Source organism: Oncorhynchus gorbuscha, linkage group LG16 (assembly GCF_021184085.1).
Source record: "Oncorhynchus gorbuscha isolate QuinsamMale2020 ecotype Even-year linkage group LG16, OgorEven_v1.0, whole genome shotgun sequence".
NCBI lineage: Eukaryota > Metazoa > Chordata > Actinopteri > Salmoniformes > Salmonidae > Oncorhynchus > Oncorhynchus gorbuscha.
In genome coordinates this window covers 93820316-93842062 of record NC_060188.1, presented here as the reverse complement: position 1 = coordinate 93842062, position 21747 = coordinate 93820316, and the positions used below count along the sequence as shown (strand labels likewise).

The window sequence follows — 21747 nt, the reverse complement described above, 5'->3', positions numbered from 1 at the left end:
CTGGCCTTGACGTATAACCCTAACCCTGACCCTAACCCTAACCCCAACCCTAACCCCACCCTGGCCTTGACGTATAACCCTAACCCTAACCCTGACCCTAACCCTAACCCTGACCTGAACCTATCAAAGGCGTATGTTCTCACTAATTTGATAGTAGATCACAGTACAGTGTAGTGAGTAGATCACAGTACAGTGTAGTGAGTAGATCACAGTACAGTACAGTGAGTAGATCACAGTACAGTGTAGTGAGTAGATCACAGTACAGTGTAGTGAGTAGATCACAGTACAGTGCAGTGAGTAGATCACAGTACAGTGTAGTGAGTAGATCACAGTACAGTGCAGTGAGTAGATCACAGTACAGTGTAGTGAGTAGATCACAGTACAGTGTAGTGAGTAGATCACAGTACAGTGTAGTGAGTAGATCACAGTACAGTGTAGTGAGTAGATCACAGTACAGTGTAGTGAGTAGATCACAGTACAGTACAGTGAGTAGAACACAGTACAGTGTAGTGAGTAGAACACAGCACAGTGTAGTGAGTAGAACACAGCACAGTGTAGTGAGTAGAACACAGCACAGTGTAGTGAGTAGAACACAGCACAGTACAGTCCAATACAAGACAGTAGTACACTAAGGAAGAGTACAGCATATTGTACTGTAGTCTACTGTACTGAACTCTACTGTACTCCTTTAAAGATGCAGCCATTACCTAGCTAGCACGCCAGTCAGGCAGACAGACAGCACACAGTGACATGTAGGTCAGTAGCTTAGCGCTGTGCCGAGCAGAAAGAGAGAGAGAGAGCGAGAGAGAGCGAGAGAGAGCGAGCGAGCGAGAGCAAGAGAGAGAGCGAGCGAGCGAGAGCAAGAGAGAGAGTGGGTTGTGAGGATCAGTGAACTGCACCGTGGCTCTAAGCTACAGTACAGTTCAGTACAGCCTGGACAATCCACTGAGGTGAGTGTACCAACCTGAACCCAGCCAGCGCTCGCTAGCACAGTTAGCCCTTCGTTTCAGTCGCCACCACACAGCTGGTTTTCACACTCGCATAGAGTTGTCTCTTCAAAATGGCCGTGGCGACTCTCTCTCTCTCTCTCTCTCTCTGCTACGTCCCCCTCAACTCTTCTGCTTGAGCAGACTGGCTAACAATGGACTTGTTGTGTGAACAGACAAAATGGCAGACTTAGGCCTACATTGATAATCAGTGTTAAAGACAGACTAAAGTCCCAGCATTTTGCAGCACCAGGACCAAGGCCTAATCGACAGAAACCCAACGTAGACAATGTCAGTGTTATATGGGGTGTTGCGTGTTCAAATCAAAATGTCATTTGTCACATGCTTCGTAAACAACAGGTGTAGACGAGTGGCGGTCGGTGCCAATTAAAGACGGGGGAGGACGAGTTTAGTTTTGAGTTTTTATTGAGCACGGCCTTACTTCTATGACAGCATATTGGATTCATATTCCTGTCACCCAGTTCAATGTAACAGTGACAGGTTTAGGTTACTGTCATTCATATTCACCCAGTTCAATGTAACAGTGACAGGTTTAGGTTACTGTCATTCATATTCACCCAGTTCAATGTAACAGTGACAGGTTTAGGTTACTGTCATTCATATTCACCCAGTTCAATGTAACAGTGACAGGTTTAGGTTACTGTCATTCACCCAGTTCAATGTAACAGTGACAGGTTTAGGTTACTGTCATTCATATTCACCCAGTTCAATGTAACAGTGACAGGTTTAGGTTACTGTCATTCATATTCACCCAGTTCAATGTAACAGTGACAGGTTTAGGTTACTGTCATTCACCCAGTTCAATGTAACAGTGACAGGTTTAGGTTACTGTCATTCACCCAGTTCAATGTAACAGTGACAGGTTTAGGTTACTGTCATTCATATTCACCCAGTTCAATGTAACAGTGACAGGTTTAGGTTACTGTCATTCATATTCACCCAGTTCAATGTAACAGTGACAGGTTTAGGTTACTGTCATTCACCCAGTTCAATGTAACAGTGACAGGTTTAGGTTACTGTCATTCACCCAGTTCAATGTAACAGTGACAGGTTTCGGTTACTGTCATTCATATTCACCCAGTTCAATGTAACAGTGACAGGTTTAGGTTACTGTCATTCACCCAGTTCAATGTAACAGTGACAGGTTTAGGTTACTGTCATTCATATTCACCCAGTTCAATGTAACAGTGACAGGTTTAGGTTACTGTCATTCACCCAGTTCAATGTAACAGTGACAGGTTTAGGTTACTGTCATTTCACCCAGTTCAATGTAACAGTGACAGGTTTAACTGTTATTCACCCAGTTCAATGTAACAGTGACAGGTTTAGGTTACTGTCATTCATATTCCCCCAGTTCAATGTAACATCAATAGGGTTTAGGTTACTGTCATTCATATTCACCCAGTTCAATGTAACAGTGACAGGTTTAGGTTACTGTCATTCATATTCACCCAGTTCAATGTAACAGTGACAGGTTTAGGTTACTGTCATTCATATTCACCCAGTTCAATGTAACAGTGACAGGTTTAGGTTACTGTCATTCACCCAGTTCAATGTAACAGTGACAGGTTTAGGTTACTGTCATTCATATTCACCCAGTTCAATGTAACAGTGACAGGTTTAGGTTACTGTCATTCATATTCACCCAGTTCAATGTAAAATCAATAGGGTTTAGGTTACTGTCATTCATATTCACCCAGTTCAATGTAACAGTGACAGGTTTAGGTTACTGTCATTCACCCAGTTCAATGTAACAGTGACAGGTTTAGGTTACTGTCATTCACCCAGTTCAATGTAACAGTGACAGGTTTAGGTTACTGTCATTCATATTCACCCAGTTCAATGTAAAATCAATAGGGTTTAGGTTACTGTCATTCATATTCACCCAGTTCAATGTAACAGTGACAGGTTTAGGTTACTGTCATTCACCCAGTTCAATGTAACAGTGACAGGTTTAGGTTACTGTCATTCACCCAGTTCAATGTAACAGTGACAGGTTTAGGTTACTGTCATTCACCCAGTTCAATGTAACAGTGACAGGTTTAGGTTACTGTCATTCATATTCACCCAGTTCAATGTAACAGTGATAGGTTTAGGTTACTGTCATTCACCCAGTTCAATGTAACAGTGATAGGTTTAGGTTACTGTCATTCATATTCACCCAGTTCAATGTAACATCAATAGGGTTTAGGTTACTGTCATTCATATTCACCCAGTTCAATGTAACAGTGACAGGTTTAGGTTACTGTCATTCATATTCACCCAGTTCAATGTAACAGTGACAGGTTTCGGTTACTGTCATTCATATTCACCCAGTTCAATGTAACAGTGACAGGTTTAGGTTACTGTCATTCACCCAGTTCAATGTAACAGTGACAGGTTTAGGTTACTGTCATTCATATTCCCCCAGTTCAATGTAACATCAATAGGGTTTAGGTTACTGTCATTCATATTCACCCAGTTCAATGTAACAGTGACAGGTTTAGGTTACTGTCATTCACCCAGTTCAATGTAACAGTGACAGGTTTAGGTTACTGTCATTCATATTCACCCAGTTCAATGTAACAGTGACAGGTTTAGGTTACTGTCATTCATATTCACCCAGTTCAATGTAACAGTGACAGGTTTAGGTTACTGTCATTCATATTCACCCAGTTCAATGTAACAGTGACAGGTTTAGGTTACTGTCATTCACCCAGTTCAATGTAACAGTGACAGGTTTAGGTTACTGTCATTCACCCAGTTCAATGTAACAGTGACAGGTTTAGGTTACTGTCATTCACCCAGTTCAATGTAACAGTGACAGGTTTAGGTTACTGTCATTCATATTCACCCAGTTCAATGTAACAGTGACAGGTTTAGGTTACTGTCATTCATATTCACCCAGTTCAATGTAAAATCAATAGGGTTTAGGTTACTGTCATTCATATTCACCCAGTTCAATGTAACAGTGACAGGTTTAGGTTACTGTCATTCACCCAGTTCAATGTAACAGTGACAGGTTTAGGTTACTGTCATTCATATTCACCCAGTTCAATGTAACAGTGACAGGTTTAGGTTACTGTCATTCATATTCACCCAGTTCAATGTAACAGTGACAGGTTTAGGTTACTGTCATTCATATTCACCCAGTTCAATGTAACAGTGACAGGTTTAGGTTACTGTCATTCATATTCACCCAGTTCAATGTAACAGTGACAGGTTTAGGTTACTGTCATTCATATTCACCCAGTTCAATGTAACAGTGACAGGTTTAGGTTACTGTCATTCACCCAGTTCAATGTAACAGTGACAGGTTTAGGTTACTGTCATTCACCCAGTTCAATGTAACAGTGACAGGTTTAGGTTACTGTCATTCATATTCACCCAGTTCAATGTAACAGTGACAGGTTTAGGTTACTGTCATTCATATTCACCCAGTTCAATGTAAAATCAATAGGGTTTAGGTTACTGTCATTCATATTCACCCAGTTCAATGTAACAGTGACAGGTTTAGGTTACTGTCATTCATATTCACCCAGTTCAATGTAACAGTGACAGGTTTAGGTTACTGTCATTCACCCAGTTCAATGTAACAGTGACAGGTTTAGGTTACTGTCATTCACCCAGTTCAATGTAACAGTGACAGGTTTCGGTTACTGTCATTCATATTCACCCAGTTCAATGTAACAGTGACAGGTTTAGGTTACTGTCATTCACCCAGTTCAATGTAACAGTGACAGGTTTAGGTTACTGTCATTCATATTCCCCCAGTTCAATGTAACATCAATAGGGTTTAGGTTACTGTCATTCATATTCACCCAGTTCAATGTAACAGTGACAGGTTTAGGTTACTGTCATTCATATTCACCCAGTTCAATGTAACAGTGACAGGTTTAGGTTACTGTCATTCATATTCACCCAGTTCAATGTAAAAGTGACAGGTTTAGGTTACTGTCATTCACCCAGTTCAATGTAACAGTGACAGGTTTAGGTTACTGTCATTCATATTCACCCAGTTCAATGTAACAGTGACAGGTTTAGGTTACTGTCATTCATATTCACCCAGTTCAATGTAAAATCAATAGGGTTTAGGTTACTGTCATTCATATTCACCCAGTTCAATGTAACAGTGACAGGTTTAGGTTACTGTCATTCACCCAGTTCAATGTAACAGTGACAGGTTTAGGTTACTGTCATTCACCCAGTTCAATGTAACAGTGACAGGTTTAGGTTACTGTCATTCATATTCACCCAGTTCAATGTAACAGTGATAGGTTTAGGTTACTGTCATTCACCCAGTTCAATGTAACAGTGACAGGTTTAGGTTACTGTCATTCATATTCCCCCAGTTCAATGTAACATCAATAGGGTTTAGGTTACTGTCATTCATATTCACCCAGTTCAATGTAACAGTGACAGGTTTAGGTTACTGTCATTCATATTCACCCAGTTCAATGTAACAGTGACAGGTTTAGGTTACTGTCATTCATATTCCCCCAGTTCAATGTAACATCAATAGGGTTTAGGTTACTGTCATTCATATTCACCCAGTTCAATGTAACAGTGACAGGTTTAGGTTACTGTCATTCATATTCACCCAGTTCAATGTAACAGTGACAGGTTTAGGTTACTGTCATTCATATTCACCCAGTTCAATGTAACAGTGACAGGTTTAGGTTACTGTCATTCATATTCACCCAGTTCAATGTAACAGTGACAGGTTTAGGTTACTGTCATTCACCCAGTTCAATGTAACAGTGACAGGTTTAGGTTACTGTCATTCACCCAGTTCAATGTAACAGTGACAGGTTTAGGTTACTGTCATTCACCCAGTTCAATGTAACAGTGACAGGTTTAGGTTACTGTCATTCACCCAGTTCAATGTAACAGTGACAGGTTTAGGTTACTGTCATTCATATTCACCCAGTTCAATGTAACAGTGACAGGTTTAGGTTACTGTCATTCATATTCACCCAGTTCAATGTAAAATCAATAGGGTTTAGGTTACTGTCATTCATATTCACCCAGTTCAATGTAACAGTGACAGGTTTAGGTTACTGTCATTCACCCAGTTCAATGTAACAGTGACAGGTTTAGGTTACTGTCATTCATATTCACCCAGTTCAATGTAAAATCAATAGGGTTTAGGTTACTGTCATTCATATTCACCCAGTTCAATGTAACAGTGACAGGTTTAGGTTACTGTCATTCACCCAGTTCAATGTAACAGTGACAGGTTTAGGTTACTGTCATTCACCCAGTTCAATGTAACAGTGACAGGTTTAGGTTACTGTCATTCATATTCACCCAGTTCAATGTAACAGTGATAGGTTTAGGTTACTGTCATTCACCCAGTTCAATGTAACAGTGACAGGTTTAGGTTACTGTCATTCATATTCCCCCAGTTCAATGTAACATCAATAGGGTTTAGGTTACTGTCATTCATATTCACCCAGTTCAATGTAACAGTGACAGGTTTAGGTTACTGTCATTCATATTCACCCAGTTCAATGTAACAGTGACAGGTTTAGGTTACTGTCATTCATATTCACCCAGTTCAATGTAACAGTGACAGGTTTAGGTTACTGTCATTCACCCAGTTCAATGTAACAGTGACAGGTTTAGGTTACTGTCATTCACCCAGTTCAATGTAACAGTGACAGGTTTAGGTTACTGTCATTCATATTCACCCAGTTCAATGTAACATCGATAGGTTTAGGTTACTGTCATTCATATTCACCCAGTTCAATGTAAAATCAATAGGGTTTAGGTTACTGTCATTCATATTCACCCAGTTCAATGTAACAGTGACAGGTTTAGGTTACTGTCATTCATATTCACCCAGTTCAATGTAACAGTGACAGGTTTAGGTTACTGTCATTCATATTCACCCAGTTCAATGTAACAGTGACAGGTTTAGGTTACTGTCATTCATATTCACCCAGTTCAATGTAACAGTGATAGGTTTAGGTTACTGTCATTCACCCAGTTCAATGTAACAGTGACAGGTTTAGGTTACTGTCATTCATATTCACCCAGTTCAATGTAACAGTGACGGGTTTAGGTTACTGTCATTCATATTCACCCAGTTCAATGTAACAGTGACAGGTTTAGGTTACTGTCATTCATATTCACCCAGTTCAATGTAACATCGATAGGTTTAGGTTACTGTCATTCATATTCACCCAGTTCAATGTAAAATCAATAGGGTTTAGGTTACTGTCATTCATATTCACCCAGTTCAATGTAACAGTGACAGGTTTAGGTTACTGTCATTCATATTCACCCAGTTCAATGTAACATCCATAGAGGATACTACATGATACTTGAATTTTTCAAAAAAACCAAAAAAATAAATCAGGAGGTTGCTACAACCTCGCCTACGAAGGAAAGTTTGCAACATAAGTGCACACAGGTGGAGAGAAAGACGAGGTCGAATCAATGTGGCCGACAGTGACACATTCAATACCGCCTTGCACACTGTTAACTGTGTCTAGCTGATCTAGGGTGGAATCATGAGTCCAACAGTTGAAAAAAACAAATGTTTCTATTGGACACATTGAGGGTGTGTTTATCCTCGTTTCATTCCGTTTGCTTACGTTTAAGAAACGTTTTTCAACAGAATCGACAGAATGAATACACCACTGATCACCAGCAAACACAGTTCACTTTAATAGCAGCCACGTACAAAACAGCATGATCACGTTGATCGTTGTGTGTGTATATATATATATATATATATATATATATATATGATTCCTTCTCCCATCTACACTCTCTCCTCCTCTCACCTTTTCCCTTCGCTTGTGGACTTCAGTGCACAAGACAACAGCTGTCTGTGACCAGCAGAAAAACATTTCCAAGCCAAACTTTCATACAATAACCACTAAACACAGACTACATCTTTGTCACTATATTAGCTAACGTCAGAGTCAACATGGCTACTAGAACTAACCCTTATTAAAGTGTAAAGTGTACAGCAAGCAGTTTAGCAGTTCAGCAGTTACACTGCCGGGACCTGTGGCAATAAATTAATAAAACCAAAAGCTGACCTGGACTTGGAATAGTTATAGTGTTGGATAACCATAGCCTAACATGGCCAGCTAGCTAGCTAACATGGCCAGCTAGCTAGCTAACATGGCCAGCTAGCTAGCTAACATGGCCAGCTAGCTAACTAACATGGCCAGCTAGCTAACTAACATGGCCAGCTAACTAACTAACATGGCCAGCTAACTAACTAACATGGCCAGCTAGCTAGCTAACATGGCCAGCTAGCTAGCTAACATGGCCAGCTAGCTAGCTAACATGGCCAGCTAACTAACATGGCCAGCTAGCTAGCATAGCCAGCTAGCTAGCATAGCCAGCTAGCTAACATAACCAGCTAGCTAACATAGCCAGCTAGCTAAAGTAGGCTAAACTAGCTAGCTGTATTCGCTACCTAGGTACAGTGCATTCAGAAAGTACTCAGACCCCTTTCCCATTTTCCATATTTTGTTACGTTTCTGCCGTATTCTAAAATTGATCAAATAAATAAAATTCCGTCAGTCTACTCACAATACCCCATAATGGCATCACAATACCCCATAATGGCATCACAATACCCCATAATGGCATCACAATACCCCATAATGGCATCACAATACCCCATAATGACATCACAATACCCCACAATGACATCACAATACCCCACAATGACATCACAATACCCCATAATGGCATCACAATACCCCATAATGACATCACAATACCCCACAATGGCATCACAATACCCCACAATGGCATCACAATACCCCACAATGGCATCACAATACCCCACAATGACATCACAATACCCCATAATGGCATCACAATACCCCATAATGGCATCACAATACCCCATAATGGCATCACAATACCCCATAATGACATCACAATACCCCACAATGACATCACAATACCCCACAATGACATCACAATACCCCATAATGACATCACAATACCCCACAATGGCATCACAATACCCCACAATGGCATCACAATACCCCACAATGGCATCACAATACCCCATAATGGCATCACAATACCCCATAATGGCATCACAATACCCCATAATGGCATCACAATACCCCATAATGGCATCACAATACCCCATAATGGCATCACAATACCCCATAATGGCATCACAATACCCCATAATGACATCACAATACCCCACAATGGCATCACAATACCCCATAATGACATCACAATACCCCATAATGACAAAGCAAAAACAGGTTTGTCAAAATTCTTGTAGATTTATAAAAAAGGAAAAACAGAAATACCTTATTTACATAAGAACTCAGACTCTTTGCTATGAGACTCGAAATTGAGCTCAGGTGCATCCTGTTTCTATTGATCATCCTTGAGATATTTCTACAACTTGATTGGAGACCACCTGTGGTAAATTCAATTGATTGGACATGATTTGGAAAGGCACACACCTGTGTCTATATAAGGTCCCACAGTTGACAGTGCATGTCAGAGCAAAAACCGAGCCATGAGGTCGAAGGAATTGTCCGTAGAGCTCCGAGACAGGATTGTGTCGAGGTACATATCTGGAGAAGGGCACCAAAAAAGTTCTGCAGCATTGAAGGTCCCCAAGAACACAGTGGCCTCCATCATTCTTAAAAGGAAGACGTTTGGAACCACCAAGACTCTTCCTAGAGCTGGTCGGCCGGCCAAACTGAGCAATCGGGGGAGAAGGGCCTTGGTCAGGGAGGTGACCAAGAACCCAATGGTCACTTTGACAGAGCTTCAGAGTTCCTCTGTGGAGATGGGAGAACCTTCCAGAAAGACAACCATCTCTGCACCACTCCACCAATCAGGCCTTTATGGTAGTGGCCAGACGGAAGCCGCTCCTCTGTAAAAGGCACATGACAGCCAAGTTAGATTTTGCCAAAAGGCACCTAAAGGACGCTCAGACCATCAGAAACAATATTGAACTCTTTGGCCTGAATGCAAAGCGTCACGTCTGGAGGAAACCTGGCACCATCCCTATGGTGAAGCATGGTGGTGGCAGCATCACGCTGTGGGGATGTTTTTTCAGTAGCAATGGACTGGGAAACTAGTCAGGATCGAGGGAAAGCTGAACAGAGCAAAGTACAGAGAGATCTTTGATGAAAACCTACTAAGGTTCACCTTCCAACAGCACAACGACCCTAAGCACACAGCCAAGACAACACAGGAGTGGATTCGGGACAAGTCTCAATGTCCTTGAGTTGCCCAGCCAGAGCCCGGACTTGAACACAAACTAACATCTCTGGAGAGACCTGAAAATAGCTGTGTTATGCAGTGCAGTGCTAGCTAGCTGAAGTCTATGCTTTCAGTACTAAATTCGTTCTCTGATCTCGGCCTAAAATGTACTTGTTGGTCCACCAGCAGGTGGATGAAAATATCTACTACTCAGATGTTTTTACCAGCCCCCATAAATAATTATCCATAATTACATAACAAAAACAAAAAGGATGACAATGCTCTGCAACGTTTCTTAAAACAATACATTTATTATTATAATAAAGTCATGTGGTATATTGCTACATTTCATTTTTTTTCAAATTATTAACCAAAATATGAGATGAGACAAAAATGTTCAGCTACCCCTTTAAGGGCGAGAGGTTACCACTCGAGTCACCGTGTGTGAGACACGAGGACAATGTCGAACTTTGTAGACTTTCGAACGATTAGACCAACAACTTTCATGTCTGTGCACAGAGACATAGGATTCCTATTGCTTTGTGCGATCAGCAGCTATGAAACAAAACAGTACAAAACATACTTTGAAAACAGCTACTGGAGCAATAAATTGCAACACGTACTTGACTTTTGACTTTTTTTTATTCACAAACGTAACGCACTGTAGAGCAAATTGACCACCCGCCAACATGGCTGGTGAAATAGGCATTCTTAACGAGCAATACCTAAATCTACTCGCCAAATGTGGAGGCTATATACAGGGTGTACCGGTACAGAGTCAAAGTAGAGGCTATATACAGGGGGTACCGGTACAGAGTCAATGTGGAGGCTATATACAGGGGGTACCGGTACAGAGTCAATGTGGAGGCTATATACAGGGGGTACCGGTACAGAGTCAAAGTAGAGGCTATATACAGGGGGTACCGGTACAGAGTCAATGTGGAGGCTATATACAGGGTGTTACGGTACAGTCAATGTGGAGGCTATATACAGGGTGTTACGGTACAGAGTCAATGTGGAGGCTATATACAGGGGTACCGGTACAGAGTCAATGTGGAGGCTATATACAGGGGGTACCGGTACAGAGTCAATGTGGAGGCTATATACAGGGGGTACCGGTACAGAGTCAATGTGGAGGCTATATACAGGGGGTACCGGTACAGAGTCAATGTGGAGGCTATATACAGGGTGTTACGGTACAGAGTCAATGTGGAGGCTATATACAGGGGTACCGGTACAGAGTCAATGTGGAGGCTATATACAGTGGGTACCGGTACAGAGTCAATGTGGAGGCTATATACAGGGGGTACCGGTACAGAGTCAATGTGGAGGCTATATACAGGGGGTACCGGTACAGAGTCAATGTGGAGGCTATATACAGGGGGTACCGGTACAGAGTCAATGTGGAGGCTATATACAGGGGGGTACCGGTACAGAGTCAATGTGGAGGCTATATACAGGGGGTACCGGTACAGAGTCAATGTGGAGGCTATATACAGGGTGTTACGGTACAGAGTCAATGTGGAGGCTATATACAGGGGGTACCGGTACAGAGTCAATGTGGAGGCTATATACAGGGGGTACCGGTACAGAGTCAATGTGGAGGCTATATACAGGGGTACCGGTACAGAGTCAATGTGGAGGCTATATACAGGGGGTACCGGTACAGAGTCAATGTGGAGGCTATATACAGGGTGTTACGGTACAGAGTCAATGTGGAGGCTATATACAGGGTGTTACGGTACAGAGTCAATGTGGAGATGTTCTTTATGCACTGTCTCTAATGCTTTGATTGTCCACTCAATGTCAGTTCATGCTGCAAGAGCTCTGATAGGTTGGAGGACGTCCTCCGGAAGTTGTCATAATTACTGTGTAAGTCTATGGAAGGGGGTGAGAACCAGAAGCCTCCCAGGTTTTGCATTTACAGTTGAAGTTTACATACACCTCGGTTCATTTTTCCGAACAATTGTTTACAGACAGATTACTTCACTTGTAATTCACTGTATCACAATTCCAGTGGGTCAGAAGTTTACATACACTAAGTTGACTGTGCCTTTAAACAGCTTGGAATATTCCAGAAAATGACGTCATGGCTTTAGAAGCTTCTGACCCCAGAAAAACACCACGTGGTATAGAGGTCCTGGATGGCAGACAGCATGGTTTCATTCTATAGCCCGGTAAGCATGGTTTCATTCTATAGCCCGGTAAGCATGGTTTCATTCTATAGCCCGGTAAGCATGGTTTCATTCTATAGCCCGGTAAGCATGGTTTCATTCTATAGCCGGGTAACCATGGCTACATGTTGTCTCTTTCAGCTTCACAGTCAGGCAGTGTGTGTGTGTGTGTGTGTGTGTGTGTGTGTGTGTGTGTGTGTGTGTGTGTGTGTGTGTGTGTGTGTGTGTGTGTGTGTGTGTGACCTATGAGGACAAGCACTGAGTTGTAGTAATCCCATAACCTTACTAATGACCTCAGTTGCTGTTCTACAAACCTCTGAGGGCAAAGAGTCGAGCTGGGTTCACTCTCAGATTCAATTCACCTCATGAGTCGAGTGGAGTTGCCTCTCACTCCGAAGAGATTCAATTCATCTCAGGTATCCTTTCAAGTGTCACCAATGCCGAGTAGGCCCACTTCACTGAGAGAACGACTACACATAAAAACATGTTTTTTTTTGTCACAAACCTTCTCCACTTAGCCTAACACACAGAGCCCGATCTCACAACAGCCGACTCTTGCCCTCTGCCTCAGATACCTGTATTCAGTCCTTCCTACCTTCCCACCGACTGGGATTGTTGTGAATGCTAGCCACTCCTGAAACATCAAAGCAGCAGTGGCTAGAATGCCCAGAGGAGGTTCATTTCAATAATTCTGTCAAACCACAACGAACTCTAGCAGGAGAGCACAAGCAATGAACTGAACTCCATCTCTGGGACTGACTGAGGTGATGTGGGAAGAAGAGAGGAACTCCGTCTCAAATCAAATTTTATTTGTCGCAAGCGCCCGAATACAACAAGTGAAGACCTTACAGTAAAATGCTTAGTTACAAGCCCTTAAACAACAGTGTTAAGTAAAAAATGTAAAATAAAAGTATCAAATAATGAAACAGCAGCAGTAAAATAATAAGTGAGGCTATATACAGGGTGTTACGGTACAGAGTCAATGTGGAGGCTATATACAGGGTGTTACGGTACAGAGTCAATGTGGAGGCTATATACAGGGTGTTACGGTACAGAGTCAATGTGGAGGCTATATACAGGGTGTTACGGTACAGAGTCAATGTGGAGGCTATATACAGGGTGTTACGGTACAGAGTCAATGTGGAGGCTATATACAGGGTGTTACGGTACAGAGTCAATGTGGAGGCTATATACAGGGTGTTACGGTACAGAGTCAATGTGGAGGCTATATACAGGGTGTTACGGTACAGAGTCAATGTGGAGGCTATATACAGGGTATTACGGTACAGAGTCAATGTGGAGGCTATATACAGGGTGTTACGGTACAGAGTCAATGTGGAGGCTATATACAGGGTGTTACGGTACAGAGTCAATGTGGAGGCTATATACAGGGTGTTACGGTACAGAGTCAATGTGGAGGCTATATACAGGGTGTTACGGTACAGAGTCAATGTGGAGGCTATATACAGGGTGTTACGGTACAGAGTCAATGTGGAGGCTATATACAGGGTGTTACGGTACAGAGTCAATGTGGAGGCTATATACAGGGTGTTACGGTACAGAGTCAATGTGGAGGCTATATACAGGGTGTTACGGTACAGAGTCAATGTGGAGGCTATATACAGGGTATTACGGTACAGAGTCAATGTGGAGACTATATACAGGGTATTACGGTACAGAGTCAATGTGGAAGCTATATACAGGGTATTACGGTACAGAGTCAATGTGGAGGCTATATACAGGGTATTACGGTACAGAGTCAATGTGGAGGCTATATACAGGGTATTACGGTACAGAGTCAATGTGGAGGCTATATACAGGGTGTTACGGTACAGAGTCAATGTGGAGGCTATATACAGGGTGTTACGGTCCAGAGTCAATGTGGAGGCTATATACAGGGTGTTACGGTCCAGAGTCAATGTGGAGGCTATATACAGGGTGTTACGGTCCAGAGTCAATGTGGAAGCTATATACAGGGTATTACGGTACAGAGTCAATGTGGAGGCTATATACAGGGGGTACTGGTACAGAGTCAATGTGGAGGCTATATACAGGGTGTTACGGTACAGAGTCAATGTGGAGGCTATATACAGGGTGTTACGGTACAGAGTCAATGTGGAGACTATATACAGGGTATTACGGTACAGAGTCAATGTGGAGGCTATATACAGGGTGTTACGGTACAGAGTCAATGTGGAGGTTATATACAGGGGGTAACGGTACAGAGTCAATGTGGAGACTATATACAGGGGGCACCGGTACAGAGTCAATGTGGAGGCTATATACAGGGTGTTACGGTACAGAGTCAATGTGGAGGCTATATACAGGGTGTTACGGTACAGAGTCAATGTGGAAGCTATATACAGGGGCACCGGTACAGAGTCAATGTGGAGGCTATATACAGGGTGTTACAGTACAGAGTCAATGTGGAGGCTATATACAGGGTGTTACGGTACAGAGTCAATGTGGAGGCTATATACAGGGTGTTACGGTACAGAGTCAATGTGGAGGCTATATACAGGGTATTACGGTACAGAGTCAATGTGGAGGCTATATACAGGGTGTTACGGTACAGAGTCAATGTGGAGGCTATATACAGGGTGTTACGGTACAGAGTCAATGTGGAGGCTATATACAGGGTGTTACGGTACAGAGTCAATGTGGAGGCTATATACAGGGTATTACGGTACAGAGTCAATGTGGAGGCTATATACAGGGTGTTACGGTACAGAGTCAATGTGGAGGCTATATACAGGGTGTTACGGTACAGAGTCAATGTGGAGGCTATATACAGGGTGTTACGGTACAGAGTCAATGTGGAGGCTATATACAGGGTGTTACGGTACAGAGTCAATGTGGAGGCTATATACAGGGTATTACGGTACAGAGTCAATGTGGAGACTATATACAGGGTATTACGGTACAGAGTCAATGTGGAAGCTATATACAGGGTATTACGGTACAGAGTCAATGTGGAGGCTATATACAGGGTATTACGGTACAGAGTCAATGTGGAGGCTATATACAGGGTATTACGGTACAGAGTCAATGTGGAGGCTATATACAGGGTGTTACGGTACAGAGTCAATGTGGAGGCTATATACAGGGTGTTACGGTCCAGAGTCAATGTGGAGGCTATATACAGGGTGTTACGGTCCAGAGTCAATGTGGAGGCTATATACAGGGTGTTACGGTCCAGAGTCAATGTGGAAGCTATATACAGGGTATTACGGTACAGAGTCAATGTGGAGGCTATATACAGGGGGTACTGGTACAGAGTCAATGTGGAGGCTATATACAGGGTGTTACGGTACAGAGTCAATGTGGAGGCTATATACAGGGTGTTACGGTACAGAGTCAATGTGGAGACTATATACAGGGTATTACGGTACAGAGTCAATGTGGAGGCTATATACAGGGTGTTACGGTACAGAGTCAATGTGGAGGTTATATACAGGGGGTAACGGTACAGAGTCAATGTGGAGACTATATACAGGGGGCACCGGTACAGAGTCAATGTGGAGGCTATATACAGGGTGTTACGGTACAGAGTCAATGTGGAAGCTATATACAGGGGCACCGGTACAGAGTCAATGTGGAGGCTATATACAGGGTGTTACAGTACAGAGTCAATGTGGAGGCTATATACAGGGTGTTACGGTACAGAGTCAATGTGGAGGCTATATACAGGGTGTTACAGTACAGAGTCAATGTGGAGGCTATATACAGGGTGTTACGGTACAGAGTCAATGTGGAGGCTATATACAGGGGGTTCCCGGTACAGAGTCAATGTGGAGGCTATATACAGGGGGTTCCCGGTACAGAGTCAATGTGGAGGCTATATACAGGGTGTTACGGTACAGAGTCAATGTGGAGGCTATATACAGGGGGTACCACGGTACAGAGTCAATGTGGAGGCTATATACAGGGGGTTCCCGGTACCGATTCAATGTGGAGGCTATATACAGGGGGTACCAGTACAGTGTCAATGTGGAGGCTATATACAGGGTATTACGGTACAGATTCAATGTGGAGGCTATATACAGGGTGTTACGGTACAGATTCAATGTGGAGACTATATACAGGGTATTACGGTACAGATTCAATGTGGAGGCTATATACAGGGTATTACGGTACAGATTCAATGTGGAGGCTATATACCTGTACCGGTTGCTGTGCGGTAGCAGAGAGAACAGTCTTTGACTAGGGTGGCTGGAGTCTTTTTTATTTATTTTTAGAGCCTTCCACTGACACGGCCTGGTATAGATGTCATAAGGTGAATGCACCAATTTTTAAGTCGCTCCGGATAAGAGCGTCTGCTAAATGACTTAAATGTAAATGTATAGAGGTCCTGGATGTCAGGAAGCTTGGCCCCAGTGATGTACTGGGCTGTACACACTACCCTCTGTAGTGCCTTGCGGTCGGAGGCCGAGCAGTTGCCATACCAGGCTGACTGAGGGGATGTGTGAAGATCGGATCAGAATGACTCGAACCCTGACTGAGTCATAATAACAACATCACTAGCAGGGGCCTGTGTCCTCAATGACACCCTATTCTCTACATAGCGCACTGCTTTTCACGAGGGTCCACAGGGCTGTGGTCAAAAGTAGTGCGCTACGTAGGGAATAGGGTGTGATTCAGGACACAGTCATGACTGAGTCATAACATGCATCACTATCAAGACTAGAGGCTGAAGAGAAGCGGAAATATATACTTTGGGGATTACAGACGACGTCGCCACACAGCCACATGTCATTCCATGGACTAGTCTAGTACTGGGCCTGTCCTCTGCCGAGGCTCCATTACACAACAGCACAGTTTATGGGAATGCTGAACTAGTATCATTCTAAGAATTGACCAGTCAGCTGGTCAACAAAGACTTGTAAATCTCCTAATAGAACTCGGTAGGAACACGCCGTTTCCGTGGAACTCGGTGGGAACACGCCGTTTCCGTGGAACTCGGTGGGAACACGCCGTTTCCGTGGAACTCGGTGGGAACACGCCGTTTCCGTGGAACTCGGTGGGAACTCGCCGTTTCCGTGGAACTCGGTGGGAACTCGCCGTTTCCGTGGAACTCGGTGGGAACTCGCCGTTTCCGTGGAACTCGGTGGGAACTCGCCGTTTCCGTGGAACTCGGTAGGAACACGCCGTTTCCGTGGAACTCGGTAGGAACACGCCGTTTCCGTGGAACTCGGTAGGAACACGCCGTTTCCGTGGAACTCAAACATGTTGACTGTATTATTGGTTCATTCCACAGACTTTAGGTTCATTCAGTACAAAACAACATGGAGGAGTCATGAAGGTAGGGACAGAACAATGAACAGAGAGAGAGGGAGCTGGCGGACCGTGAGATGCACGTAACCTTCGCCAAGACACAGAGATCACAGATCTAGGCTAACCCAAATTGACCTAGCTTTGATATGAAAAGGACGAGCATCAGTCTGTGATCTAAGATCAGTTTGAGAGTGAAAAATGAGGGCAGGAAGTGGGCTTGACCTTTTCATTTGATCCCTGGTGTGAAGAGAAGCCATGCAGCATATGGCTGGGGAGCGAGTACAGTTAACCTATAGCTAGCTGAGTGAGCAGGGGGGAGGGGGGAGCACAGTTAACCTGTAGCTAGCTGAGTGAGCAGGGGGGGGGGGGCACAGTTAACCTATGGCTAGCTGAGTGAGCAGGGGGGGGGGAGTACAGTTAACCTATAGCTAGCTGAGTGAGCGGGGTGGGAGGAGCACAGTTAACCTATAGCTAGGTGAGTGAGCAGGGGGGTACAGTTAACCTATAGCTAGCTGAGTGAGCAGGGGGTACAGTCAACCTATAGCTTGCTGAGTGAGCAGGGGGTACAGTCAACCTATAGCTTGCTGAGTGAGCAGGGGGCGAGTACAGTTGACCTATAGCTTGCTGAGTGAGCAGGGGGGGGTACAGTTAACCTATAGCTTGCTGAGTAAGCCGGGGGGGCGTACAGTTAACCTATAGCTTGCTGAGTGAGCAGGGGGGGGGAGCGAGTACAGTTGACCTATAGCTAGCTGAGTGAGCAGGGGGGGGATACAGTTAACCTATAGCTTGCTGAGTGAGCAGGGGGGAGTACAGTTAACCTATAGCTTGCCGAGTGAGCAGGGGGGGGAGTAGTTAACCTATAGCTAGCTGAGTGAGCAGGGGGGGGGGGGACATTAACATGAGCATCAACCCACAGTGTGGGGTCTTTTTTAACAACCCTCCCCGACACACAGCCACAACCACAGACAGCACCTTAAACAAACCCACCCAACACCCCTCCCCCAACATCCCACGCACAAACGACATGGAAAGAAGTCGCTTTGTTGAACAAGGAGGTGGAGGAGGTTTTGGGAGTGGGGACTGTGGGGGGTCTTGGATAGTTAAGTGGCTTCACTGCAGTTGAATTGTGTTTTCAAATTAAATAAAAACTTCTTTTTTTTTTACAAGGGGAAACCAAGCTGACCAATGTATCGACACAACCTCAGTGCTACAGATTATTCTAGAAATCTAGTCACTGTTGTTGAGACAGGAGTTTTAAATTGGAACGTCACCACGTAGAATTCTGGGATCAAAAGCTTCCGCTTAGCAACCAATCAGTGTGGAGAGGTGCTGAGCTGCTGTGTGGCGTAGAATAGTATGGTCTTCCTCAGTGTGTGTCCAGAGTCCTTGTTGTTGGCATCTCTCTCCCTCTCGCGCACACACACACACACACAGGATGTCAGAGCAACCTAGATACACACTGACAAGGCCGCACCTGAGACCGTCCAAAGACTGCTTTCACCACACAGTCGTACAAAACCCACACACTCACTATCACAGGTCTACACACCATCGAACAAGACCTTCACACGAGAGCTACGCAACACAGCTTTCACAGGTCTACCAACAACAAAAAAACACCCCATCGGCCAACACTTCTCACACGCTGCTGGGATCATACCATTTGAATAAGAATGAGAGGCATGTTTTTCACCAGTGAGAGGGAGGGGTGTAGAGTACACAGGCAGGCAGGCTCATTGGCCCAGGTCCCAGGATGCAGCTGGAGTGTCACACTCCAGAGGCACTAGGCCAGACCGAAGGCATTGCCTCGGGGGGCCGGGGGGGGCTAGTATGTTTTCAGTTGCAAGTTGTTGTTCATGCAGATCGGTACACAGGGGGATCAATGATTTCGCCAGCTAACTTGCCAAAATATCATTGTATTTTATTTTTTAAATTTTGAAAGATAAACTTGAAAATGACTATGGTCTCTTCTTTGACTCAACAACCAAAAACACATATCGGAGTTTAGTTTTATGAATGAACCAAAGCATCTAGTTAGTAGTATACCCCCCCCTCCCCTCCCCCCTGATCTTAGATCTACCTGGAGGACAAAAGGTATCAAACCATTTCAAAGGGGGGAGAAAGAATTGCTGCGTTTCAGTCAGATTTTCCCAGGTGGAAGGAACATGATCACAACACACAAATGTTTAGAACTTTCATAGTATTGATTATTTTAATCTTGACCCCCAAAAAAAAAAAAAACCACACATCTAGTCAGCAACAAGCTTGGACACCTTTTTGAGGCCACAATCTGGATGGGGCCTGAACTGGGTAACCAATCAATGAGTTACTGAGGAAGAGTGAAGGCCTACAGCAAAGCTGCTGAATGTCAAAGATGAACTGTCATTTAGCTTTGAAGAGTCCAAAAGCATAGACGCCAATTATATCTTATAGACCATTTAGGACCATGTTGTAAATCGCCACGGAATTTAGCCGCACAGATCATGTACTTTAGACAGAGGGCTCGATTGCAAACAGAGTTTCAGTTTCAGGAGGTGTCATTTATCAAGATCACCACATGATGAGACACGGTCAAGAATGCAAGTGACCAAATTAAAACGTTTTAATAAAAATCACAATCTCACCATCTCTAGTCTAAACTAAGATACATTTGAACGTCTGTTGGTAATACAAAGTGTGATACAATGTTGCTACTGTACTTGTGCCAAGTTGTGCCGTTTTTTGATACAATGTTCACCCTGATATCATTAACTAGCAACATTGTGGCACTGAGTGTGAGTGAGTGGGGTGCTCAAGCTTATTAAGGTTTCGCTAGCTAGTTAGCTTTAGCCCATATTTTTCTCCTTGGAAAATAGTTATTGTAGCTAAATCAGACAACTAAGTAACTATCATAACTTGTGAACCTATCAAGAGAGTCAAGGTTACTGGTATCTATCTTCGTGATCGATCATTACCTGTAGTAATAGACATCACACTTGCCAGCACTGAGTCCTGACTTCCGGATCACTTCTTCTTTCTTCCAACCCGGTGGCAGAGAGGGACAATCCATCCTCTTCTTCTCCATAATCATCTAGCAATACTTTATATTTAGGGAATCACCCCCCCCCCTCCCCAAGTCGTTATTCAAGACCGACGATATAGCTAAAGAATACAACAACGTGTTGATAAATACAGCTGACCTGGCGATCTAACGTGAACGTAAAAGCTACCGGAGAATCCGTGTCAACTGCGAAACTACTTGAAACCAGCGCGAAAACTAGTAACTTCTTATTTCCGCGTTCCGTATCGAGGACTTTCGGTAGATGGAAAACCTGTCAAACCAACGATCTATCGCTCTCTGATCTTCAACTATACAACTATGAGAAATTGTATGTCGGTGCTCGACCGCGGCGGTGGCAGTGACGGTGAGATATTGCAGCACTTCCCACACACTGACCCAGCGCCCGGTAACCGCACCGCTCGCTACAGCAACGCCCCGCCTATCTGGAACGTCCCGTCACTTCTCGCTTCCCCCATTAGAGATCCTATTTCCCAATTCCTAATTCTATACGGGGTTCCTCCCCTTCCTAGGCGGTGATGCAACATTTACAACATTCAGTAAAAAAATGAACCGAAAAAAATAAAAGTTATCAAGTTGTACGGTTTATTTCTGAAAATTCTTCAATTTGAATGTTTCTGTAAGTCTTAGTCATTGGCTTATACATATCCGTGTGAGGGGCGGCAGGGTAGCCTAGTGGTTGGACTAGTAACCGAAAGGTTGCAAGTTCGAACCCCCGAGCTGACAAGGTACACATCTGTCGTTCTGCCCCTGAACAGGCAGTTAACCCACTGTTAATAAATACGAATTTGTTCTTAACTGACTTGCCGAGTTAAATAAAGGTAAAATAAAATGTAGCGGGGTGACGAGAGTGGTGCAACACCAAGGCTCTAAAGATGCATCTCCTCTTTAAACTCCTCCCGATTATAAACGTGCACCATAATTATATTTAAATGGTGTATTTTTTGTTGTTGTTTCTTCCTGAGTATACAGAAAAGTTCCTTAGCAAATTATCTGAAAGGTCAGACGTGCCACTGCGGCGGCCGCAGCAAAGCAACCT

General features: G+C 43.7%; 1 protein-coding gene across 1 annotated transcript in view; it reads right to left on the bottom strand.

Moving 5' to 3' along the window:
* mbd2 (methyl-CpG binding domain protein 2) overlaps nt 1-21158 on the bottom strand; it is a 116644-nt gene extending 95486 nt beyond the window's left edge. Inside the window, exon 1 of the mRNA XM_046305250.1 lies at nt 20605-21158. Coding sequence (XP_046161206.1) covers nt 20605-20720 — 116 coding nt within the window. The 5' untranslated portion in view covers nt 20721-21158. The remainder of the gene's footprint in view (nt 1-20604) is intronic.
* Nucleotides 21159-21747: the final 589 nt, after the last annotated feature.